At 37.9% G+C, this 22,471-nt stretch overlaps 7 protein-coding genes and 1 pseudogene across 9 annotated transcripts; 2 read left to right on the top strand and 6 right to left on the bottom strand.

Annotated features, from left to right (window-relative positions):
• Positions 1–249: 249 nt before the first annotated feature.
• Positions 250–1,901, bottom strand: LOC17899565 (annotated as a pseudogene).
• A 2,724-nt stretch (positions 1,902–4,625) lies between these two features.
• Positions 4,626–8,249, top strand: LOC17898108 (inactive protein kinase SELMODRAFT_444075). Its single transcript, XM_023789755.1, has 10 exons — positions 4,626–5,058; positions 5,150–5,501; positions 5,600–5,754; positions 5,833–5,927; positions 6,003–6,988; positions 7,069–7,229; positions 7,318–7,394; positions 7,482–7,629; positions 7,746–7,895; positions 7,981–8,249. Exons 2-10 carry the CDS (start codon positions 5,333–5,335, stop codon positions 8,071–8,073), a joined length of 2,034 nt encoding a protein of 677 aa, XP_023645523.1. The 5' UTR covers positions 4,626–5,058; positions 5,150–5,332; the 3' UTR covers positions 8,074–8,249.
• On the bottom strand, positions 8,244–9,075 carry LOC17900707 (PRA1 family protein F2). The gene has a single exon (XM_006305775.2). The coding sequence runs from the start codon at positions 8,937–8,939 to the stop codon at positions 8,370–8,372; it is 570 nt and encodes a 189-aa protein (XP_006305837.1). The 5' UTR covers positions 8,940–9,075; the 3' UTR covers positions 8,244–8,369.
• Positions 9,076–9,612: 537 nt separating this feature from the next.
• Positions 9,613–12,227, top strand: LOC17899184 (phospholipase D alpha 4). Its single transcript, XM_006304327.2, has 4 exons — positions 9,613–9,759; positions 9,840–11,221; positions 11,303–11,679; positions 11,800–12,227. The coding sequence occupies exons 1-4, from the start codon at positions 9,667–9,669 to the stop codon at positions 12,225–12,227; spliced, it is 2,280 nt and encodes a 759-aa protein (XP_006304389.1). The 5' UTR covers positions 9,613–9,666.
• LOC17898532 (protein FLX-like 3) lies at positions 12,129–17,313 on the bottom strand. Of its 3 annotated transcripts, none has more exons than XR_002835464.1 (7): positions 17,206–17,313; positions 16,369–16,906; positions 16,097–16,242; positions 15,938–16,014; positions 15,694–15,849; positions 12,379–12,466; positions 12,129–12,223 (listed from the first exon to the last, which is right to left on the bottom strand). XR_002835464.1 is itself a non-coding variant. In XM_006303202.2 (5 exons), the coding sequence occupies exons 2-5, from the start codon at positions 16,893–16,895 to the stop codon at positions 15,775–15,777; spliced, it is 825 nt and encodes a 274-aa protein (XP_006303264.1). In that variant the 5' UTR covers positions 16,896–16,906; positions 17,206–17,313; the 3' UTR covers positions 15,506–15,774. The 3 variants fall into 3 exon arrangements, 1 of the variants encoding a protein (XP_006303264.1); XR_002835465.1 differs by having other exon boundaries at positions 15,742–15,849; XM_006303202.2 differs by lacking the exons at positions 12,129–12,223; positions 12,379–12,466 and having other exon boundaries at positions 15,506–15,849.
• Positions 12,475–15,390, bottom strand: LOC111832560. Its single transcript, XM_023789654.1, has 2 exons — positions 13,550–15,390; positions 12,475–13,275 (listed from the first exon to the last, which is right to left on the bottom strand). The coding sequence occupies exons 1-2, from the start codon at positions 13,672–13,674 to the stop codon at positions 13,194–13,196; spliced, it is 207 nt and encodes a 68-aa protein (XP_023645422.1). The 5' UTR covers positions 13,675–15,390; the 3' UTR covers positions 12,475–13,193.
• Positions 17,314–17,471: 158 nt separating the features above from the next.
• Positions 17,472–19,323, bottom strand: LOC17899698. Its single transcript, XM_006304164.2, has 3 exons — positions 19,136–19,323; positions 18,740–18,955; positions 17,472–17,995 (listed from the first exon to the last, which is right to left on the bottom strand). Exons 1-3 carry the CDS (start codon positions 19,182–19,184, stop codon positions 17,688–17,690), a joined length of 573 nt encoding a protein of 190 aa, XP_006304226.1. The 5' UTR covers positions 19,185–19,323; the 3' UTR covers positions 17,472–17,687.
• A 121-nt stretch (positions 19,324–19,444) lies between these two features.
• Positions 19,445–22,377, bottom strand: LOC17897309 (DEAD-box ATP-dependent RNA helicase 20). The gene is made up of 10 exons (XM_006306356.2): positions 22,218–22,377; positions 21,737–21,996; positions 21,361–21,540; positions 21,106–21,267; positions 20,845–20,999; positions 20,663–20,755; positions 20,487–20,572; positions 20,165–20,391; positions 19,846–20,079; positions 19,445–19,651 (listed from the first exon to the last, which is right to left on the bottom strand). The coding sequence occupies exons 1-10, from the start codon at positions 22,271–22,273 to the stop codon at positions 19,605–19,607; spliced, it is 1,500 nt and encodes a 499-aa protein (XP_006306418.1). The 5' UTR covers positions 22,274–22,377; the 3' UTR covers positions 19,445–19,604.
• Between the last annotated feature and the right edge of the window lie 94 nt (positions 22,378–22,471).

The following is a 22,471-nucleotide window of genomic DNA, read 5'->3' as shown; positions in this document are numbered from 1 at the left end:
GTTTAATGGTTTAATTTGTTTGTTCCAGTTGTTAATCATGTTTCCACAGTATGTTTTAAATTCGATTTTTCAGGCAATGTAGATTATGGATGCTAATTTATCAGAAAGCATATGTACATATTTATGTATCAGTTTGGAATTTCGGTTACAACAACAAAACATAATCGTATACACCAATTAATCAGATAAATTATACATAAATGAAAATTTCATATGCTACACATCTCATTGTTTTGATAGAAGGTGAAATCAATTCAGACAATGCTTAGGAACCATCTTCCCACTTGCAGAACCATCAACATTTCTGCACTCTGCAGTGGAAGGACCACCCTCAAGTCCATTATGTCGTAGGTTAATGTCAATCAGCTCAACGTTTTTGCATGGAAAGCTCTTGCTACATTGCAGTTTCACTGCCACTTTGTTCTTTGATGTTCCATATATATTTTTTAACTTAAGGTTTTGGATCTGAACATGAGATTCACCCTGAAAAAACAAAACAAAGAAGAAAAGATAAGTTTTATTTTATTTTGCTTGTGATAAAAGAAAAGAAAATGAAAATATATTACTGCATAGAAATTTAACCTTCTTTTCATGTTTACAAGGTGGGTAAGGGCAATACTTCTGATCAATGTTGATCGGTTTCTCAACGTCAATCATCTGAATATTTTCGTACACGAAATCCGAAACGAGGATCTTCGAAGCAGAAGATTCCCAAGTCTTGATCCGAATACCATCGCTTGTGCCATTGAAAACGATGTCTCTTACTGTTAAGCCCTTCACGTCTTTCTCGTCTTTGTTCTTCCCTCAGCTTCCGACACTAATCCCATGTCCAGGGCCACACTTGACGTTAGAGATCTCGAGGTTAGTAGTTCCAGAGAGAATGGCAATACAATCATCTCCGGTACCGATGTTTGTGTTTGAGATATGAATGTTGCTACATGAACCCATCTTTATACCATCAGTGTTAGGACTATCTCCAGGAGCTGTTATAGTGACACCAGTAATATTAAAGTGATGGACGGAGAAGAAGTTGAAATGTCCCATTTTGCTGTTGAGTGATGTTATGTCTTTGATTTTTGAGTTGTTCACGAATGCAAATCCCATAGTCTGTAAGCAAATTTCAAATTTATATGTTAAAAGGAGTTTCCAGATTATTTTATATCAAAATAATATGTACAAGTATTATGTCACACCTTTTTTAATAGACTTTAAATAATAATCATATTATGAAAATGAGCCATATATAAACAAAAAGGAAAGTTTAAGAAATGTTACCATAGCTAGTTTAGGACAATTGGGGTTTTTGTGACAGTCATTGAGTGGCCAAGACTGTTTTCCTTGGCCGTCAAGTGTACCGAAACCGGAGATAGAAAGATCATTGATGTACCTAAATTTGATCCATGTGTCTTGCTTAATGTCGTTAGGGTTTCCAGGAGCCAATAAAGTTCCATCGATGACGAATTCAATAGGATTTTTGCACGGACCGACGAACTCTACACCACCAAGGTAAAAAGTTCCTTTTGGTACATATATTTTGCTACTTCCACTTCTCCTTGCACATGCACGGCTCCATACACTTGTGAATGCCTAATTTAATATGCGGTAAGAATATGACATATATTAATAAAATAAAAAATAGATATTTTGTGTTTGGATATTGGTCCTATATGTTTATTTACTGTGTTAATATCCATAGATTTTCATCTCAGAAATTATTGATAAATGTATATAATTAGAAAAATGGGTTGTGTACATACATTGGCGTTATCAGTTATTCCATCTGGTATTGAACCATGGCGTTTGACGTTGAAAACTTTTGGTCTAACGGTCGGACGGCTTACAACAACAATGAACAAGAGACACAAACACAAAGTCTTAAATGTAGAAGCTATGCTGGTCATTTTTTTCTATTGTTTAGGGTATATATATGAAGAAAACTCAATTTGATTGCTTATTAATATGTGTTTTAAGAGACAATGAGGAGTGTTGGCTTATTGTATCTGCAGCTTATATAGAGTAGCATTGATCGATGAACAGTTGGTTTTTGTTATTGATTAGTAATTGAAATTGGGTAGTTTTTTTTTCTGTTACGATTAGCTACTTTTTTTGTTATGATGTTTTTCAAATGTATATGGTTCCGTTATTTTTTGTTTTCTCTGTTAAAACCAAAATATTTATATTGGAATTTTAAAAAATAAGATTTACTAATAAATTGTTTTGTTTTCACCAATATGTATTTCAAATATATATGAATGGGTTGGAGTTTAATAAAATATGAAAACTTAGCTGTGACCAAAAAGAACTAAAAAACATTCGTATTTATTTTGTTCTATAAAAGAGTCTTTAGATTTATCATATTTTTCAAATTAATTCCATATACAAATATTGATGAATTAGGAATATAACTCTCAACCCAATCAAATGACTAGCGTATGTCTCCATTTCTCTAGTTGTTCGAAAAACTAGCATGTTTATAATCAAAAACCTTTGGTTCACAATTCTAACAACAAATAACTTAGCGATAATTAAATCCTAAAAATTTATGTGTTGGCCAAATAAAAACATTAGGAAATAAAGTATTGGCAAAAAAGACATTAACGGTTAGGGGTAACCAGTTCTGTCTTTATATGTCTGAACACCCTCACCAAATCAAAACCAAATAGAAAAATAAGATCTCTTATCAAATTTTTTTCTTTAAAAAATTATACTTTTTTACTATAAGAAAATTTCAAAATTTCGTTTTGGACTCATGGCAAATGCCTATGTCACCTCCCCCTAAGACAGGGCTGGAGGAACACATCTACTTCATCATCAAACAACAAAGGAACGAAAGTTATATCGAAAAGCAGAAAAGGTGTCCAAACTTGTTTAAACAACTTCTCGCCATGAAAGTTGTCTTCAAACTGCCCGAGCCTTATAACTCATTTGAAGCTACTACGATCTTCATAATCAGATTCCACATCCTTTATATGTGAATTATATTTTGATATTTGAGAATTTGAAGATAACCGTATGATCCACGTTCATAATAGCTTCATTAAGGTGTGTACGTAGTAGACACATCTTAAATTAGTTTTTCAAATGTGTTGGATACAAAATAATGTACAAAAGCATACTTGTGTTGTTTAAACATTAGCAAAACAAGAAGGCTTGTTGAAATTTAGACATAAGACAAAACAAAGTTCGAGACTAATTATTTAATTAACTACGAGACAATGAGCTGCCTTGAAGGTTGAACTTGAACATATAAAAACTAGTCAACTTTGATCCCCAAAATATTCTGAGCTAAACATAGCACGCAGATTCATTGACCCTAAACTCTTATAAATAAATATTTCTGTAATCCTTCCAAAACTACAATTTTGTCTTTTACTTACAATTTTAATTTTGAAAAAAGGATAAGGGTGATTTGATTAGCACGAGACACTAATTTAATCCTTGTGTTATTCATTGTCGCGAGCATAGCACATTGCCCAATCGCGACAGCCGCCACTAAAACATTAACCTTTTTACACTAGTAGTATCTATTTTCTTTAGATTTTTTTTTTTATATTTATGTTTAAAAATGTTATCTTTCATTAATTTGGCTTCTCAAGAAGTAAGTGTGACAAGACGAGACTGAGATGATAAATAGCCGTAGAGATATTTAACAATCGGAGAGTGAATGACTCTGGTCAGAGAAAACGCAGCTTATTATGGTCCTATGATGGTGACTTGTCTATAACTCTATCAATGACACACACACACACTAACACAATTATGCAACTGTTTATCTTGTTTGAGTCTAGTTTAGTTTTCATTCCACTTTGTTTGAGTTTAGTCTAGTTTAACGCAACTGTTAAAAGTCACTTGTTCTGTATTAAAATTTCAAAAATGAAAATATAGTTAATGTTTTAGCTAAAGGTTGAAAAAACTAATTAATCGTTTTGTCTATCTGTCCAATGCTATTTCTAAGTAAAATACTTTGGCCAATGAGAAAATTTACTGCAAAATATATTTAATATACTGTTTTTGTACATAACTCACTGGATCGTTCAGGTTAACACTCACACACTCACACACAGAGACAGAGACAGTGATATAATAAGGGTCTTTGGCTGTGTAGACAAAAATCAAGAAACCCTAAAAACCTAAAAAAGGTAGACCCCCCCCCCCCCCCCCTTTTTTTTTTTTTTTTATAACACATTTTTCGCGCTTTTGTGCTTGTTTGTATCTGAGGCAGGCATTTATACTGTATCTTCTCTACATCTTTCTTTCTTTAATACTGTCTTGTTTCTATCTCTATGAACGTGCTTTGGATGTTTAAAGCTGAAACTTTCACAAGTCAGACAAAACATAACGATACTGATTTCAAAATTTCAATGCTTGATGTAAAGTAAGCCTTATAATTAATAAACCTTCTGTTTCACTCTTGTGTCTTCTTCCTTTTATCTCTCCCTCTTTTTTTCTTCATGGCGGTGAAATATATGAGTGCTTAGCTTGGTGAGAGACTTATCGTAATAGTATACTTTAGATGATGTCTCCTTGTGATACAGTTGTACAACATGATTTTGATGATAATATTAGTTTATTTGTGTCATCTGTTCCTAAATAAGTTTTGTTTTCTTGTGGGGATTATAATTTTTTAATGTATCAATCTCTTTCCAATGCTATACTCTTCTCTGCAAAATCTAGTCTAAAGGATACTTATTTTTGGCAGTTTCTGTTTCAAGAGCTCATTTATCTCACTCTCTTACTGTAGGTGTGATTTTGATGGTTGGTAGAAAGCTGATTGAAGCAGAGAGAGATTTATTAAATTGTGTTTTGCCCTTTCTCTTGTTGAAAAGTGTTTAGATCCAAAAAAAAAAAGGAAGAGGCTTCATTTCCTTTGTCTGTCTGTTTCTTGAGAAACATTTACACAGTGATTTGACTATTGAGTGACTGGATTGAGAGGATAAGCATCTCTCTGGATCCTTTGGGGAGATTTTTCAGCTTAAAGTTTTCATTTTTATTCGCAAGGGTACAAGGATTTTTTGGATTTGCGTTTGCCCCAAAAGCTGGTGGGTAATCTCAAAAGTGGTGAGTGGTCTTGTATTTTGTGTTTTGAAGTTTATGTGATTCAGTGGGTGAGTGGTCTTGTCTTGTCTACGAGTTTTGTATCCATCTGCAGATCAACCAGTGTGTGTTTGGCTGATTTTGTCTCGGTTTCCAAGTTGCCATAATAATGCAATCATATCTAGTGGATCTATCTCTCCTGGAAACTACATTATCTCTGAGGATCATTTAGAAATCAAATCTTCGTTTGGGAAGAGAAGAATCTTAGAGATTTGTTCTTGCATTACTAGTCTCTATAATGATGCGGGAGAAGAGATTAGGTGCTGCTAATGGGACTGAGAATGTTCTTGTTGCTGTTAAAGCATCTAGAGAGATCTCAAAGACAGCATTGGTTTGGGCTCTGACCCATATTGTTAAACCTGGAGATTGCATTACTCTCATTGTTGTTGTCACTTCTCACAATGCTGGTATTTTTTCTTCTTTTGCTGCTAAATTATTGAGATTAGTGTCGTCTGTTTTTATTCATTATCTTATTTGTTTGGTCTTCTGTGATGGAAATTGTTAGGCCGAAAGCTATGGACTTTCCCGAGGTTTGCTGGAGATTGTGCTACTGGTCATCGGAAATTGCATTCTGATGCAGATCCTGAGATAAAGAGTGATCTCACTGATACTTGTTCCCAAATGATTCTCCAGCTTCATGATGTCTATGATCCAAACAAGGTTTATTCATCAGGCCCTCATCAAATAATGATATCTCTGAAACGTCAAAATTTATTCTCACGCTTGTTTCTTTGATAGGTTAATGTCAGGATCAAGATTGTTTCAGGATCACCATGTGGGGCTGTTGCCGCTGAGGCCAAGAAATCGCAAGCAAATTGGGTAGTTCTGGATAAGTAAGTAGATCATCTATTTCCATTCTTCATTTCTTTAGTATTTACTCTTTCTGAAGTCGAATGGTTCTTTTACAGGCACCTGAAGCATGAAGAGAAACGGTGCTTAGACGAGCTACAGTGTAACATTGTGGCGATGAAGCGTTCTCAGGCAAAAGTTCTGCGATTGAACTTGGTCGGGTCACCAACAAAAGAACGGGAACTAGCATCTGAAAAGAACAAAAACAGGTTGTTAGATTCTGTTAAAGCGGGAGTTACAACAACTCCAATGAGCAGTCCTGAGGTTGAGACGTCTTTCACAGGAACAGAAGCGGGGACTTCATCAGTTTCTAGCTCTGACCTCGGAACATCATCGCCTTTTTTCACGGTGGAAGTGAAAAAGGATGAAACTTTGGTCATCAAAGAGAGTGAATCCGATTCTGATTCAGAGAGTGAAAATCTATCACTGCCTTCCACGAGTATGAGATTCCAGCCATGGATATCAGAATATCTTGGCACTCGTCGCCTATCATTGCAGGAATCTGAGGAAAGTCTGTGGAAAACTGATGATAAGCCTGCTCAAGTATCTACTAAAAAGGTGTTGCTTGAGAAAATTTCTAAGCTTGATGATGGAGAAGAAAAAGCTATGTCGAGTAAAAGAAGTGACTTGGAGGACTATAGTGGGAACTTAAGAGAAACAATTTCGCTATCACGAAATGCTCCTCCGCCACCTCTCTGTTCTATCTGTCAGCACAAAACGCCTGTATTTGGAAAACCGCCAAGGTTTTTCTCATACAAAGAGTTAGAGCTTGCAACAAATGGGTTTTCACGAGCTAATTTTTTGGCAGAAGGTGGATTTGGATCTGTTCATAGAGGTGTATTACCTGAAGGCCAGATTGTAGCAGTAAAGCAACACAAATTGGCTAGCACACAAGGAGATGTAGAGTTCTGCTCTGAAGTCGAAGTTTTGAGCTGTGCTCAGCATCGAAACGTAGTAATGTTGATCGGTTTCTGCATCGAAGAAGGCAGAAGACTCTTGGTGTATGAATACATTTGCAATGGATCATTAGACTCTCATCTATACGGTAAATCTTATATAGAGTTGAAGTAAGTGAAGTTAGAAACTTGATAAGAGTTGACTAACTTCCATGAAATGTCCTATCAGGTCGCCATAAAGACGCTTTGGGATGGCCTGCAAGACAGAAAATCGCGGTTGGAGCAGCTCGAGGTCTTCGATATCTACATGAAGAGTGTAGAGTGGGTTGCATTGTTCACAGAGACATGAGGCCTAACAACATACTAATCACTCATGATTATGAACCACTGGTATGTATATTATCTTCAGTAACACTTTTCGCAGCTATTTTTCTTTTTATACATTTGTTTGAATTCTGTTTTTATTATTTTCTGTCAGGTTGGAGATTTTGGTTTAGCACGGTGGCAGCCTGATGGAGAGCTTGGTGTAGATACGCGTGTGATAGGAACTTTTGGGTAAGAAAAAACAAGAACTAAAATATCATTCTGTAACTCAAGAATTTTATAGTATCTCAATTACTAGTTTTGTTTGGTTTGTGGTAGCTATTTGGCTCCAGAATATGCTCAAAGTGGACAAATAACAGAGAAAGCTGATGTTTACTCATTTGGGGTTGTACTAATTGAGCTAATCACGGGTCGTAAGGCAATGGATATTTACAGACCAAAGGGACAACAATGTCTAACTGAATGGGTAAATCCAAAAATTGCCCTTTTTAAGGCTCCTTAGCTCATTTTGAATAAAAGATGAGGTCTGAAAGTTTCTTTCTTTTAAGCTAACTTTGAGTCTCATATTGTTCTTGTAAGCAGGCAAGGTCTTTGTTGGAAGAGTATGCGGTTGAGGAATTGGTTGATCCGAGGCTCGAGAAGAGATATTCAGAAACAGAAGTCATTTGTATGATTCATACAGCTTCATTGTGTATACGTAGAGATCCACATCTGCGTCCTCGTATGTCTCAGGTAAAGAAACTCACCAATCTTGAAACATGTTCATGTTTTCAATAAATCTCTCTTGAGTGTGACTGGTCTCTTTTTGTTGTTGAAGGTATTGCGTTTATTGGAAGGAGATATTGTAATGAATGAAATCTCAGGGAGGTTTAGTGGAAGATTATCGATTGAGAGAGGTCAGAGATCATAATTCAAAAGCTGAATTAGCAAATGCAGAGACTGAGAAGATATAGTTTAATTTTGATTGTAATGTTGTTTTTAAGCTCCGTTGATCACTTTTCTTGTATAGTGAGTAAGATCAATTCAAGGATTTTGTATAAATAAACAAAGTCCTCTTAATTGGCAATTATGAGTGATTAGTAAAAATTGTTAAACAAACTGAACAAAAGTAGAAGAACATTCTCAAGTTTTTCTCAATGACACCCCAAAGATACAAAAAAAACAACAACAACAAATTAGAAGATGATGATCATAAAAATTTGGCATTTATGACGAAGGGTATGACATCAGCCCTGACGCTTCAGTGACCGCCGCAGCTTCCTCATCAAGAAACAAATTATCACTTCTTCTAACCGCCGCGTGAATCAGAACCAAGACGGCGGCGGTTAACAAAGAGCCGAGAATATTCGACGTGGCGTGAGTCAACAAGAGCATCACGACCGTCAAAACCGATAAAGCGATGAGAACCGTACGATCGTCGATCTGGTAATTAAAAACCACAAGAGGCTCGTCGCGGAGGAAGTAGAGAAAGATCCAGAAGACGACCAAGATTGACAAGACGATTAGCGAGGTCGGGTGGTAGAGAAGGCTAAGGAAGAGGATGAAGAGGACTCCGATGGCGTAATTAGCTCTGAAGTAGCCGAGGTTCGTCTTGATCCTCGAGATCGCGTCGAAGAAACCGTGCGGGAGAGTCATGGATTCGAATTCGAACATCGATTTCCATGGGCGGCGCGTGGCGAGTCCGGATTTTATACGGTGTTTGGCGCGTGAGATGTATTGGAGATCTATCGCCGGTGATGGATGTGACGACGTCGGAATCGCGCCGTAACTGGTCATTTTCGTTTGAGAGAGAGAGAGAGAGAAGAGAGCAAACGGAGCAAAAGAAGAGAGTTTTGTTATAAATTTATTAATGTGTACTCAGTCCCTATCTATTAGGGAATGGTTTAAATGTCACATATAGTAAAAAGTAGTTGTTATACATAAAACCATAACCAATAAATACATAAATTTTACTACAGTATATTGTAATAATTCTTATCTAATGCAAATACCAGATTCCAAAATATATCACACCATTTTTATTTGTTTTTAGCACTAAATAGTTATTTTTTTATTTGTTTTTAGGATTAAGACTATATAGTAAACTTAGACTGATTAGTTTAACAAAAACTCATTATTGCTGTACAGGGCTTATCCCACGAGTTTTTTATAAAGACCACCAGATATTTTCATACTTTCTCCATTTTAGTCCTAAACTTTTGTTTATATACAATTTGATACTTTGCTTTTTCAATTTCTTAGTTGTAAAAACCAGAGTCCAAGGCTTGAGTTTGTATTCAAAGGCACTTCACCTTCAATTATTGTGAAATATATGGTTGATTGTTTTCTTTAAGATTGTCCATAGAGAATCCTACAAGTTTTGCCAAAAACATTCACAAAGTATATATGGATAAAACACAACCTTTGCGATCAATGTAATTGACCACCAGCTTCAAACATATATCTGAGATTCACAGTAAGGTTAACTCTCATTCTCTGAAGATAGATTTTGAATAAAGAGAAGATGGAGATTGAAGAACAGAAGAAGTTCTTCCATGGAACACTCGAGATTACAATCTTCGATGCAACACCTTTTTCTCCTCCGTTTCCTTTCAATGTAAGTCTATAACATTCAATGATGATGTTATCGTTGTCTTCCTTCATTCTCATGAGCTATTGTTTATATTTGTTTCACAGTGTATATGTACAAAGCCAAAATCTGCTTACGTGACCATCAAGATAAACAAGAAGAAAGTTGCTAAAACAAGCTCAGAATACGACCGTGTCTGGAATCAGACTTTTCAGGTCCTCTGCGCACACCCGGTTTCTGACACGACCATCACCATCACGCTCAAGACTCGATGTTCTGTTCTTGGAAGATTCCATATCTCTGCAGAACAGATCCTGACTTCTAATTCAGCGGTTATTAACGACTTCTTCCCTCTGACTGCAGACCATGGGTCAAAGAAACGTAATTTGAAGCTAAAGTGTCTGATGTGGTTCAGACCGGCTTATATTGAACCGGGATGGTGCAAAACGCTTGAAGGAGAGTCTTTTGAAGGTATTATGAATGCGAGCTTCCCTCAGAGAACGAACTGTAGAGTGGAATTCTATCAAGATGCGCACCACAAGGGCACGTTTGATCCTAGGGTTCATGATGTTCCTTTAAATGCAAGAAATTTATGGGAAGATGTATACAAAGCAATCGAAAGCGCCAGGCACTTGGTTTACATCGCAGGATGGGCATTAAACCCTAATCTTGTTCTAGTACGTGATGATGAGACTGAGATTCCGCATGCTGTTGGAGTAACAATTGGCGAGCTTCTGAAACGGAAAGCAGAGGAAGGCGTAGCTGTGAGAGTAATGTTGTGGAACGATGAGACGTCTTTACCGATGATCAAGAACAAAGGTGTAATGCGAACAAACGCCGAAACAGCCCTTGCTTACTTCAAAAACACAAATGTTGTTTGTAGATTGTGTCCAAGATCGCACAAAAAGCTCCCCACAGCGTTTGCGCACCACCAAAAGACAATCACATTGGATACACGTGTTACAAACTCAAGTACTACGGAGCGAGAGATCATGAGCTTCCTTGGTGGGTTTGATCTTTGCGATGGTCGGTATGATACAGAGGAGCATTCTCTGTTTTGTACTCTTGGAATGGAGGCTGATTTTTACCAGACAAGTGTAGCCGGAGCAAATCTAAGTAAAGGCGGACCAAGAGAGCCATGGCACGATTGCCATGTGTCTGTGGTCGGAGGAGCGGCTTGGGATGTTCTGAAGAACTTCGAACAGAGATGGACAAAACAGTGTAACCCTTCAGTGTTGGTTAACACATCAGGGATCAGAAACTTGGTAAACCTAACCGGACATACGGAGGAAAATAATCGGAAATGGAATGTTCAAGTTCTAAGATCGATAGATCACATATCGGCAACAGAGATGCCAAGAGGTTTACAGGTAGAGAAGAGTGTACACGATGGCTATGTTGCGGCAATTCGGAAGGCTGAGAGGTTTATATACATTGAGAATCAGTATTTCATGGGAAGCTGTGATCATTGGGAAAGCAAGAGCGATAGGTACGTAAGTTTTTGTAACAGAACTTCTATAATCTATTGCAAGATTCTGAACTGGTTAGTTTATCATATCTAATCCTGCAGCGGATGCACAAACTTGATACCTGTTGAAATAGCGTTAAAGATAGCAGCTAAGATACGCGCAAGGGAGAGATTTGCAGTGTACATAGTGATACCAATGTGGCCAGAAGGGCCACCCGAGAGTGAAACAGTTGAAGAAATACTTCATTGGACGAGAGAGACGATGTCGATGATGTATCGGATCATTGGAGAGGCTATATGGGAAATTGGAGACGGATCACATCCGAGGGATTATTTAAATTTCTTTTGTCTTGCAAACAGAGAAGAGAAGAGAGATGGAGAGTTTGAAGCAGTTTCGTTGCCCCATCAGAAAACAAATTATTGGAATGCGCAGAGAAATCGGAGATTCATGGTCTATGTCCACTCCAAGCTCATGATAGGTAACAAACAATCTACAACTCGCCATTCTGAAATGCAAAAAAAGATTGATAATTCGTAAAAACTTCCATAAACCATAAGCAATTGAGAATTGAATCAAAGGAATTGTTGTATGTTTGCAGTGGACGATACATACGTTTTGATGGGATCAGCCAATATTAATCAGAGATCAATGGACGGTTGTCGGGACACCGAGATTGCAATAGGTTGCTACCAAACCGATACAAACAACACCAACGAAATCCGAGCTTACAGGTTATCGCTCTGGTATGAGCATACCGGTGGCCAGATCACGGTGGATGACTTATCATTGTCAGAGCCAGAGAGTCTTGAATGTGTCCAAGGGTTACGGACAGTAGCAGAGCAAATGTGGGAGATTTACAGTGGAGACAAGGTTGTGGACATGCTCGGCATTCATTTGGTCGCGTATCCAATTAGTGTGAGAAGAGATGGTGCAATTGAGGAAGTTGGAGACGGTTTATTTCCTGATACCAAGACGTTGGTGAAAGGAAAAAGGTCCAAGATGTTTCCTCCTGTTCTCACCACCTGAAAGAATATATCCGAATCAGAATCATTCTTAGATCATAACTTGAAATACATATGAATGAATAAACATTTTAACAAGTGGATTATGATTATACCGATGGACACATATAAATGTTAAATTATGAGAAGATGTATCTAACGATTAACACACTTACTGGTATCTGTTGTAACCTTTCTGGTTCTTTGTCTGTACCAACTTGTAGATGAATGGTCGTGGGTTCTATTCTTTTCAAGCTTTCTCGCCTGCAACAAGGAAAAGAATAATCAAAAGCTGTATAAACCAAGAAACGAGCAGCTTTTAATAGCTAATATTTATGCAACGATACAATGCTAAGTGACACAACGGACAGGATCTCTACACCTAATTTTTAATAGGTAAACGGGTATGGAGGGCCGAGGGTCAAGGATAATCTTTTCCTATTGTGTCCAAGCTTATCCAATGGCTGAGAACAAATGGACCGCACCATGTACCGTTCCAAGAAGATTCACACTACTGAAGCTTGAATCTTTGAAAGCACTTGCAGATCCAGAATAACGCTTTTGTTCTTCCTCTAAATTATGCTGATCTTCGGAGTCTACATACAGTTCCAATACTATTCCATCCGTCCTTGATAAGAACATATGAGGGAAAGCTTTTCAAAACATGTAAGTTGTTTCTAACTCTCTCTTTGGATAGTTCTCAGAGTCCGCAGAAAAGCTAGAGAAGGGTAAAGAGCCTCTAGATATTTATCAGCGACAACCTTATAATCCTAGGAAAACCTACACCATCTAATTTCATATCAATCTTAAACCCACAAAAGTAGCAGTCAACTCCAGGAGTAAGTGAGCTAATCCCATGTATTTGTTATCTTCAATACCTTTGCCTGTATTCTTATCTATAGATCTCTTGCAGCCTCCCGAAAGTTAACATGGTTGAAATAATCATTTCCAGTCAATTCTAAAGAACTTTGTTTCCATGCCGAACCAGAAATTAATGTAGTGAACCATCTTTAAGAACCGCTACTTCTCCATCAGTCCAGTAACTCATTTTCATCAACATCATCTTATATATAAAGATAATAATGTGAAATCTAGAAAAGTGTCACAAATTCCCGATTCAGCCTCCACTGTCGCAAGCTTTATAAAGATTACAAGACCAAATTGGAAAAACTAGAAACAAGATGAAATTGTGTATAGATAACATTTATACCAAAATATCACAGTGAAATCTTAAGAGATATATGAAGACCTATATAAAAGACAATGATAGCCAACCTCTAACAGATATAATAACATAGCAAACTCAAACTTCCTCATAACGAATGTTTTGTTAGAGAGATCATATACCTGTCTCCAAACTTGGTAGGAAGACCGTCTTCAGTAACACACATCATCAACATCCTTTGGAAAGAGCATACCCGGAAATCTGATGTAGCATCAACCATCAACATAGTCAACAAGACCATTGGCATCTCTTGATTTATGGAAAGGTTCCTTTATCTGAAGGTAAACTAAATCAAAGGAGATGCAGAAGGTACTCCAAGACTATAGATTTCTTCAGAAAGTTGCTACCGAGTGTTTCAATGCTGAAAAATTCCACTTACAAATGCAGCTGGTGCCCCAGAATTATTCGTCAACCAACCAATAAGATTCCAGGGATGCATCATTGTAAAATTTCGCTCATCATGAAAGTTCTATCACTAGAAATAAACTTCTGCATCAGAATGTCTGTCTTGGACGTTTCAGAATAATTCTGACCACCTTCAATATTTCTAAAAAACAAGGAATTATCTCAGGTTAGATCTAGGCAGATAATTGCCATCTCGTGGTAACCTGTTGGCCTTCCCATTCAGAGCATGCAGAAGACCCAAAAGCTGATGAAAGACTCAGATAACTATGCAGACTGATTACCATGTCTTTGATGAAGTAACTCCATGAAGGTCGCTTTGATTTGTCTTCAATAGATCCATTAACCATCTATGAGTTGATGTCTTCACCAGGCCTCCTAACTTCTAACATCATTTTTTGTTGGTCAGAATCAATATTCAATTGAGATTCACCCCAGACCAGCGGCCTTCCATCTAGTTTCAAAAGTGAAAACTGTGGTACACCTAATGGCGCACGAGGCTTCTGATGGTAGAAACAAGGAGTAGATTTTGTCAATCCATCGATGCCTGCAACTCCAAATCCTGACCAAGTCCAAAACCACTCACAACACCTAGATTCAGCTCTAACGCAGTGGTAAGGATGCTGATCCCTCAAACCCTGCTCGAACAATCCTTGTTAAAGGTCTTCATGAAATGAAAGATCCCGCTCATATTGACCTAGATGAACCTCAAAGACTGGTCTTTCCTGCTGCTGATGGAATTCTGTTGGCCTGATCCCAGAAGGGCAGTTCTAATGCAGTGGTAAGGATGCGGATCGCTCAAATCCTGCTCGAACAATCCTTGTTGAAGGTCTTCATGAAATGAAAGATCCCGCTCATATTGACCTAGATTCAGCTCTAATGCAGTGGTAAGGATGCTGATCGCTCAAACCCTTCTCGAATAATCCTTGTTAAAGGTCTTCCTGAAATGAAAGATCCCGCTCATATTGACCTAGATGAACCTCAAAGACTGGTCTTTGCTGCTGCTGCTGATGGAATTCTGTTGGCATGAACCCAGAATGAGTTCTGAGAAGCCACTCATTGTGGTCAGATGGCCATAGAGTATCAATATGTCTCTGTTCCTCCGATAGTGTATGTGCCTAATTCCCTTTCCCAATTGAATCAATATTGACACTACAAACATGAGCTTGAAAAAGCAAGCTCAAGACACTTCAATGAGAGAAACGTTGCCTCCTGGCACAATCCAGAAATGGAAGTCCTTACAGTGGTTTCACGCCTTAATTGAGCTTCTCCTGTAGCCCTAAAATCTAGTAGAAACACACATGACACTGCTACTTAGCAACAATGGTCTCTGGTTATCCCTCTTTCTGCTTCCAGAAACAAGCAATTGCAGCTGTGTTTCTCCAAAAAATGTTACCACAGTAAATAACTTACGCTCAAATCTCTCTCTATACCAATTTTCTAAAGCCTATAACCCCTTTGAAAGGTGTTAGCTCACCAGATTTTTATTCAAATACATAAGAAGGACGGAGTTTGGGCTTGAAAAAAAGAGGAGGGGATGCCAGTAGAATCCCCTCTTGTTAGTGCGCGTATGGTTTCTCAAACTTACTGGTACAATGGTAGAGTCCTCTGGTGTTCTATCAGAGGAATTATCTTTTACAAATAATAAAACCAGGATGCAACGAATACGAGCAAAAGAATAAGAAGGATAAATATGACACATCTAATAGCAAACAGGAGGGAACCAAATCGTCAAATTACTGAAATAGATTAGCCATCTAAGTTTGGCTAAAATGAAAATTAAAAAACCATCTAAGTTACATAATCATAACGCCTTATTGAGAAAGCAGAAGAAATAACATTTAGATTTAGAGTAGATGCATACCCACAAACAACCAGAGGAGTGTTGTGAAGTGGGAAATTTAGTTGTCACCTCATTCATTTTCCACAAAATCATTTATAGATTTCAGTGGCGATCCAAGCGAGGCTTCTTCTGTGAGCCAGACCCATGGCTGTAATATTGACTCCTTTCCGAAGATCCCTAAGAAACAAGAAAAAAGAATACAGGAGTGTCAAAGTAAAAGCCCACAAGAATACATAAACTTACACATGGATGTAAGCATGAGTACCAAAAAACTATCATTTTCGACATAAGAACCACGGTAAGCGCCATCCGAACTGTTGTAATTCATCCCATATGATCCACCTGGACACATAATATATCACAACAAAAGCAGTTAGTGACTTAATGAAAATACCAAATGTACCAAGAAATTCTAAGATCATACCAAAACCCCACGGCCTACTATCAACAGTAGCAAGTTCTGCTCGTAGCTTTTCAACTTCGCGCGCCATAGAGACCATATTCTTTTCCATTGTCTGCCGCTGCTCCATAAGCTCAAATTTTTCCTTCTTTTCATAGTCAATTGCATCTCTGTTCCAAAGGAGAGAGAAAAAAACCTCGTTTTAACATTTACGACCCAAACCAGATGTCTATGCATTGAAATACCAACTACAACAAAATCTAACAGAATGATTGATAAAAGGTTCAATCTTATACCTAGCCAGCATAAGCTCCTTCTGCAGATCTTTAACCTCAGCTCGCATACCGGGAATCTGCTTGTTATCTGATTGCAATTTAGCCAGATCTTTCCTAAGTATCTGAACATCTCCACTTAATCCACGTTTAACGTCATTTAGCTTCTGAAGTTCAGCACGCAACTGGGAAGCCTCCTTCTTATAAGACTCCATAGCACGAAGATCCCCCTCAAGTTGATGCCTTTTCTCACTGAACTCCCTCGACCGCAGGTCTTGTTCAGCACGAAGATCAGAGATCATGAGATTCATTCGGTGAAGCTCTTCCTTAGCAGCACCGAGTTCTCGCTCCAAAACCATTCGGTCCTCAGCAAGTCTGTGATTATCATTCAAAAGCCTTCTAATTTCAACCTCCTGTATCTGAAGATCATCTAACAAAGATGGTGGAGGAGGCTGTAACAATGGAGGGCCTCGGAGAAAGGGTCTCTCCGGAGGCAAATCACGCCGATGATCATGATAACTGTCTCGGTGAATTCGATTTCTTCCAGACATTCAGAATTTACCTTCTCAAGCCAACAACAAAACAGCAAAATTCAAATATACCCAAATTCGTTTTCAAAATTCATCACTCTCACATTCAAGAAACATGAAAAGATTGATTCGCAGCTGGATTAAATCAAGTAAAGAAAAATGAAGCTAACCTAATACCTAGATTGATCGCAGCTTCAACAACAAGACAATTGAGCATAATATAAATATATATGGGGATTTCGAGTTTATTTTATGTACACAATTGAGCAATTCAATCTAAGTAATGTGAATTTCCCCCAACAAAATATATATAAAAAAAAAGAGTCAGAACCTTTTCCTGAGTTACAGAGCGCGGAGGGGATATCGTCTTCTACCTTTCTGTTTTCTCTTGAGCTTAGCCTCGAAGAAGGTTAACTTCAAACTTGTCAGCGTAAGAACGACGTCATTATATCAAATGGGTTTTAAATGGGCTTTCATAAAATAGATTGATAAATGTATATATGGGCGTTCGGATATCAAATCTTCAACAGTTTGTTGAATCTTAATTTTGGGTTTTTTCAGTTTTGAAGGGTGTCCGTAAAAAGTTTAGCCCATAAAAAGTCGAACCTTTTTCTTTAGCAGTAACCGTTTCACAAAACCACAAGACCGAACCATGGGTCATCAACGTTGAATGAAACTGAAGACACCAAAGTGGCTGATTTCAACATTGAAACGAGAAAAAAAGGTTTCCAAAAGCAAAACATCTGATATCCACAAAGTAAGAATTGAAGAAACCAAACCAAACTAAAATCAACAGAAGCTGCACTTTAATCATCAGAGAGTAGGAATGGTTTTGGAGCCTATGAACTGTTTCAGAATCGCTTTCTCTTCGTCAATCCGTTTCTTCTCTTCTGCGTTTTTAGGATTTACTTTCCTTTTCTCCTCCAACATCCATTTGAAGAGCTCACGTTGTTGTTTCTCCGGAATTGGCTCACGTGCCTTGACCACCACGGGCTCTGCAACCACCGCGGAAGACACAGTCTTTTCCACAGTAACAGGGGCTGCAACTGCACCCAATTTAGCAGCTGTCTCTTCGTTTACAGGATCTGTATCCTTTTTCTTAGTTCTAATGAAAAGATAACCTGCAAAACGAATAAGGTAAAGAACCATCAGTATTTGACATGAAAGCCTATGTAAAGGCATTTCCATAAAGATTGTAACTTCAACACAGTTCTAGGGTATATAGATATAAAAGAGTTGATGAATCTTGTATTTCCAAGATCAGGAACAAAGAAACTATCTAAGGAAGAATCTCAACGGCGCCAGGTTAGGTATCCATGTAACTATCTTATACAACTCTTAACATCATACACCCTAATATCAAAAGGATTAAAAAAAAACAAATCAGATGTGGGGAAAAAGGTTATCCATAAACAAGGATAAGTCATGCTTCAGCAGGGGACAAAGTACAAGCAGAGAACCTTAAGAATAAATAGTCTGCAACATTACGATACAGGTTTTATATAGATAACGTTACGGTTTGCATCTAAAAGTAAAATGATGAGCAAAATCATGCAGTCAAAGTGTGTTTATCAGTAGAGACAGTAAACAAAATCTAAAGATCACAAAAAGGCATCAATCAAAAACTCATATAGCACATAACAACACATAATCTGGAGCAGATCATCTCAGTGCTTCAAGCTTTGTAGCTGATTAAAAAAAAAAACTAAATGATTCTAATTAAACTCTTTTAACTTCACAAGAAGAAACTCTTACTACTACCATTAGGCATCAGCCATAAGAAGAGAAACGCAAACCAATGCGAAATGATCGAAACCAGCAAAATCATTACCCTAATTTGGAATCAGAGAAAACGTGATGATTACCTCCGATGGCGAGATTGACGGTAAGGAGAACAGGCCATACAAATTTGTACCTCCGAGCGAACGATTGCTTGGGAGGAGGGGGAGGAGGAGGAGGAGCACCACCCATGGAATAGGAAGCAGCGGCAGCAGCAGCCGGAGAAGGTGCTGACGATGATGGAGGAACAGTAGAAGGATTATTGAAATTGGCTTCAACGTGCTTCAGCTGAGCAATAATGGCTGGACACAGATCACAATCCGCAAATAATGAGAGAGAGCATCACAAATAAAGTCAAACAATATAAATCCAGAAAAAACAAATTGTGAATGATTCGTTGAGTGAGCTGGGGATAAAAAGCGACAGCTTCTTCGGAAAACCCCAAAAAAAAAAATAGCGTAATTAAAATATAAAGTTGTTACCCTTCTTCTTGGGTTTATTGGTGAAAAGCTTAGGAGTTTCTTCACTCATGGCGACTCGATTCGATCAACCCAGATAGAGTTTCTTACTTGTGTTCGCAAATGTAAACTGTCCCGTTTCTTCTTCTTCTTCCTCTCTTGTGCTTCAAGTTTTATTTAGGGATTTACTTCGTTATAATTTTTTTTAATTCAACACATTTAGATCGAAATGTTTTTACAAATTAATTACAAATACTCGTGGATTGTAATTTTTATTTCCGGTTTAATTTTTATTTAACTACGAAGATTTGTTATTTTGGTTTTCTGAAAATATTTGGTTTATCTTACGCTAATTCGGATGATCAGAACAAATGTTTATCTTACATGTTTTAATGTTTTGCTGCAAATGCCAAATATTAAGAACAAAACAGTAAAAAGGAAAAAAAACCACTGAGCCCTAAAGCCATATAACAACATACTACATAATCAGTGATCAGCTCCAGCCTCTTCTGCTCCCACGGTCTCTGAATCCACCAAGTCCTGTTTCCACAACATGAACCCTCGTTATTAATTATCAAGTTCAACACCCTGTTTAAAATTTCATAACTTGAGCCGGTTCCTACAATATTTTGACACATCTTGTGATGAAGCCATATTTGTGTTTTCTAGTGTATCAGAATTCAGAACAACCCCAAATATATTGAAGACAAGATATTTGCTTGTTGTTAACTGACCTGGTGGAGGAGGACCGGTGCTACGTCCCATTGAAGCCAATTCATGGCTCACCTTCTGTCCAGCTTCTTCTAGTATGTTGACAAGTTCTTTGGCAAATCTCGCATTTGCAACTGTGAAGAAAGTGTAAGCTGTTCCTTTTGCCCCGGCTCTACCCGTTCTTCCAATTCTGTGAACATAATCCTCTAGTGATCCAGGGAAATCATAGTTTATCACATACTTTACATCTTTAACGTCTGTTCAAAACAAAAGACATTGTTAAGTTTGTCACCATGGTGAAGAGAGTTGATGTTGCGCTCAAAGAAGAAAACGATTTTGTACCTAATCCACGAGCTGCGACATCTGTAGCAGTCATTATAGGGCTTTTGCCTGATCTAAACTCCGCGAGAACCCAATCTCTCTCAGCTTGGCTTTTATCACCATGTATTGACAAAGCAGGCCAGCCATCCATGCGAAGCTGACGAGTGATTTGGTCACAGCCTTTTTTTGTATCAAGGAAGACAAGAATTCTGCTTCCATCCATTATGTCTTCAAGCAACTTCACCAATCTGAAATATCGCAAAGATTAGTTTTGATTCACCTCAATTTCCATGACAACTGAAATGAGATAGAGGCAGGATAAGCAAAGGTAAAGGAGACATACTTGTTATACTTTTGGCTTTCGGAAATGACATCAACAATTTGACGAATTGCACGGTTAGCTTTTAAATCAGAAGATCCTATTATCACCTGCACTTAAGACAAAAGAAGCATGCTTAGTTTTTGACTTTTTGTTAACTGCTAAACCATTATGAGAATCCTAAGAGAGAAGTCTTTTACTTTGTACGGGTTATAAAGAAACTTCTTGGATAGTTGTTCGACCTCTTTAGGCCAAGTAGCACTCCAGTACAAAGTTTGACGGTCTGGCCGAATCTGCACATGTTAAAAAAGATATAAAGAGAGGGCAACTAGGATATACATATATGTCAATATGTGACCATGACAGAAGTAAGAAAACGAACATGTGAAACAATTTTCCGAATCTGAGGGTCAAACCCCATATCCAGCATTCGATCAGCCTCATCCAACACAAGATAAGTAACCCTTCGCAGGTTTGTATTGTTCGACTCCATCATGTCTATTAACCTCCCAGGAGTAGCTATAACAATTTCCACACCTAAATCATAGGCCAATAATCACTATCAGAATAATCCACAAAAAAGAAAGTAAGAAGAGTGATAGTTTGAGAAATGTCACGAAAAGCAGGAGTCAAAGTACTTCACCTTTCTGAAGATCTCGCACTTGAGGTCCTTTTGGAACCCCACCATAAATACATGTACTCTTAATTTTTGATGATGAGCCAAATTTAGATGCCTCTTGCTGTATCTGCACAGCCAGTTCACGTGTCGGAGCGAGAACCAAGACGATTGGGCCGTCCCCAGGAGCTGAGAATAATTATTCTGAATCAGTAAAGCCTTGACAACTTATCAAACAAGAACCGGAAGAAAAATAACTTAACGAGCAGGAACAAGCATTACCTAAAATTGGTTGGGCATTCACATGGACTATTGCAGGTAGTAAGTAGGAAATAGTCTTTCCAGAGCCAGTTTCAGCAATGCCAATAAGATCACGTCCCTTCATTGCCATTGGCCACCCCTGAGATTGTATAGGCGTAGGTTCAGTAAAACCAGCCTTCTTAATCTCTTCCAAAACGTAATCTGGGGCGATCAGGAAATTCTTATCAGTAGATGTATACACACACACAGAAAAAACAGTCAAGCTAGAGAAGTTAAACTGATTACAGTCTATAAAGACATGTAAGTGAAACTGATTACAGTCTATAAATGCCTAACATGATTGCCAAATTCAAGAGCCGAAAGAAAATGAAACAAAAGTCAAGCTAGAGAAGTTTACCAGGGAAGCCAACATCACGAAAACTCTTGACAGGTTTGGGAATATCTCGGCCTTCAACAGTAATTTCCCTCAGCTTACGATATTCGTCCACTTCTGAGTCTGTCATAGCAGCCACAGCGGGTGATTCGACATAGAAATTCTTCTCGAAAGGAGTCAAACCATCTAAATCTAGCTTCCTTGGAGAGCCATCAGTATCCTTTTTGCAAGATGTATGACTACCTGAACTCCCATATGCTGAAGTACCACCAAACCCTGAGTCACTAAGAACAAGCAAATTTGAAAATGAAGCAAACTCTTCTTCTCCAACACACCATACAGAATTGAAAACGCATCATTATATTACAGAAATCTTCGTTTAAAGCCCAGAAATTCGATCATAATTAAGAGAATTTTCTTTATACTCGTTCAATCACAGATTCAAAAACAAAGAGCAACACTAGCAATTAAGTCGAATTTAATACGAAAGCAAACACACACTTACCTTCGACGGTCACGATAAGAGGTGGAATCGCCGGTCCGGCTATCGTAGCGACTCATGATGGTGGCCGAATCAGTATCTCCGACTAAGAAATCTGATCGGAAAGTTGAGAAAATAAGTTACGGGAAACTGAAATCTAGTCGTTAGGGTTTTACAAATTGGGACGAGAGAGACAGAGAAAGAGTGCCAGAAGAGAGAGAGAGAGACAAGCTCGTATTGCTAAAACTACGCTAGTCTGTATTTATCTTTGTCAAACA

The sequence above is a fragment of the Capsella rubella genome, unplaced genomic scaffold (assembly GCF_000375325.1).
Source record: "Capsella rubella cultivar Monte Gargano unplaced genomic scaffold, Caprub1_0 scaffold_1, whole genome shotgun sequence".
Taxonomy (NCBI): domain Eukaryota; kingdom Viridiplantae; phylum Streptophyta; class Magnoliopsida; order Brassicales; family Brassicaceae; genus Capsella; species Capsella rubella.
Note: the sequence above shows the minus strand (reverse complement) of the source record. Positions and strands in the feature narration are given on the sequence as shown.

Excerpts from the sequence above, each read along its gene's own strand:
- LOC17898532 (XM_006303202.2), bottom strand. The coding sequence starts at position 16,895 with ATGTCTGGAAGAAATCGAATTCACCGAGACAGTTATCATGATCATCGG. Across the intron at positions 16,015-16,096 it reads TAGTAGGCCGTGGGGTTTTG|GTGGATCATATGGGATGAAT; the intron begins GTATGATCTTAG and ends TTATGTGTCCAG. Across the intron at positions 15,850-15,937 it reads TCGAAAATGATAGTTTTTTG|GGATCTTCGGAAAGGAGTCA; the intron begins GTACTCATGCTT and ends CTTGTTTCTTAG.
- LOC111832560 (XM_023789654.1), bottom strand. The coding sequence starts at position 13,674 with ATGCCAATGGTCTTGTTGACTATGTTGATGGTTGATGCTACATCAGAT. Across the intron at positions 13,276-13,549 it reads CCTACCAAGTTTGGAGACAG|TATATATAAGATGATGTTGA; the intron begins GTATATGATCTC and ends CATTATTATCTT.
- LOC17899184 (XM_006304327.2), top strand. The coding sequence starts at position 9,667 with ATGGAGATTGAAGAACAGAAGAAGTTCTTCCATGGAACACTCGAGATT. Across the intron at positions 9,760-9,839 it reads CTCCTCCGTTTCCTTTCAAT|TGTATATGTACAAAGCCAAA; the intron begins GTAAGTCTATAA and ends TTTGTTTCACAG. Across the intron at positions 11,680-11,799 it reads CCACTCCAAGCTCATGATAG|TGGACGATACATACGTTTTG; the intron begins GTAACAAACAAT and ends GTATGTTTGCAG.
- LOC17898108 (XM_023789755.1), top strand. The coding sequence starts at position 5,333 with ATGATGCGGGAGAAGAGATTAGGTGCTGCTAATGGGACTGAGAATGTT. Across the intron at positions 5,755-5,832 it reads ATGTCTATGATCCAAACAAG|GTTAATGTCAGGATCAAGAT; the intron begins GTTTATTCATCA and ends TTTCTTTGATAG. Across the intron at positions 5,928-6,002 it reads AATTGGGTAGTTCTGGATAA|GCACCTGAAGCATGAAGAGA; the intron begins GTAAGTAGATCA and ends GTTCTTTTACAG.
- LOC17899698 (XM_006304164.2), bottom strand. The coding sequence starts at position 19,184 with ATGAGTGAAGAAACTCCTAAGCTTTTCACCAATAAACCCAAGAAGAAG. Across the intron at positions 18,956-19,135 it reads CAATAAACCCAAGAAGAAGG|CCATTATTGCTCAGCTGAAG; the intron begins GTAACAACTTTA and ends ATCTGTGTCCAG. Across the intron at positions 17,996-18,739 it reads CGTCAATCTCGCCATCGGAG|GTTATCTTTTCATTAGAACT; the intron begins GTAATCATCACG and ends TTCGTTTTGCAG.
- LOC17900707 (XM_006305775.2), bottom strand. The coding sequence starts at position 8,939 with ATGACCAGTTACGGCGCGATTCCGACGTCGTCACATCCATCACCGGCG.
- LOC17897309 (XM_006306356.2), bottom strand. The coding sequence starts at position 22,273 with ATGAGTCGCTACGATAGCCGGACCGGCGATTCCACCTCTTATCGTGAC. Across the intron at positions 21,997-22,217 it reads TCTTATCGTGACCGTCGAAG|TGACTCAGGGTTTGGTGGTA; the intron begins GTAAGTGTGTGT and ends GCTTGTTCTTAG. Across the intron at positions 20,573-20,662 it reads TTCTTTATAACCCGTACAAA|GTGATAATAGGATCTTCTGA; the intron begins GTAAAAGACTTC and ends TCTTAAGTGCAG.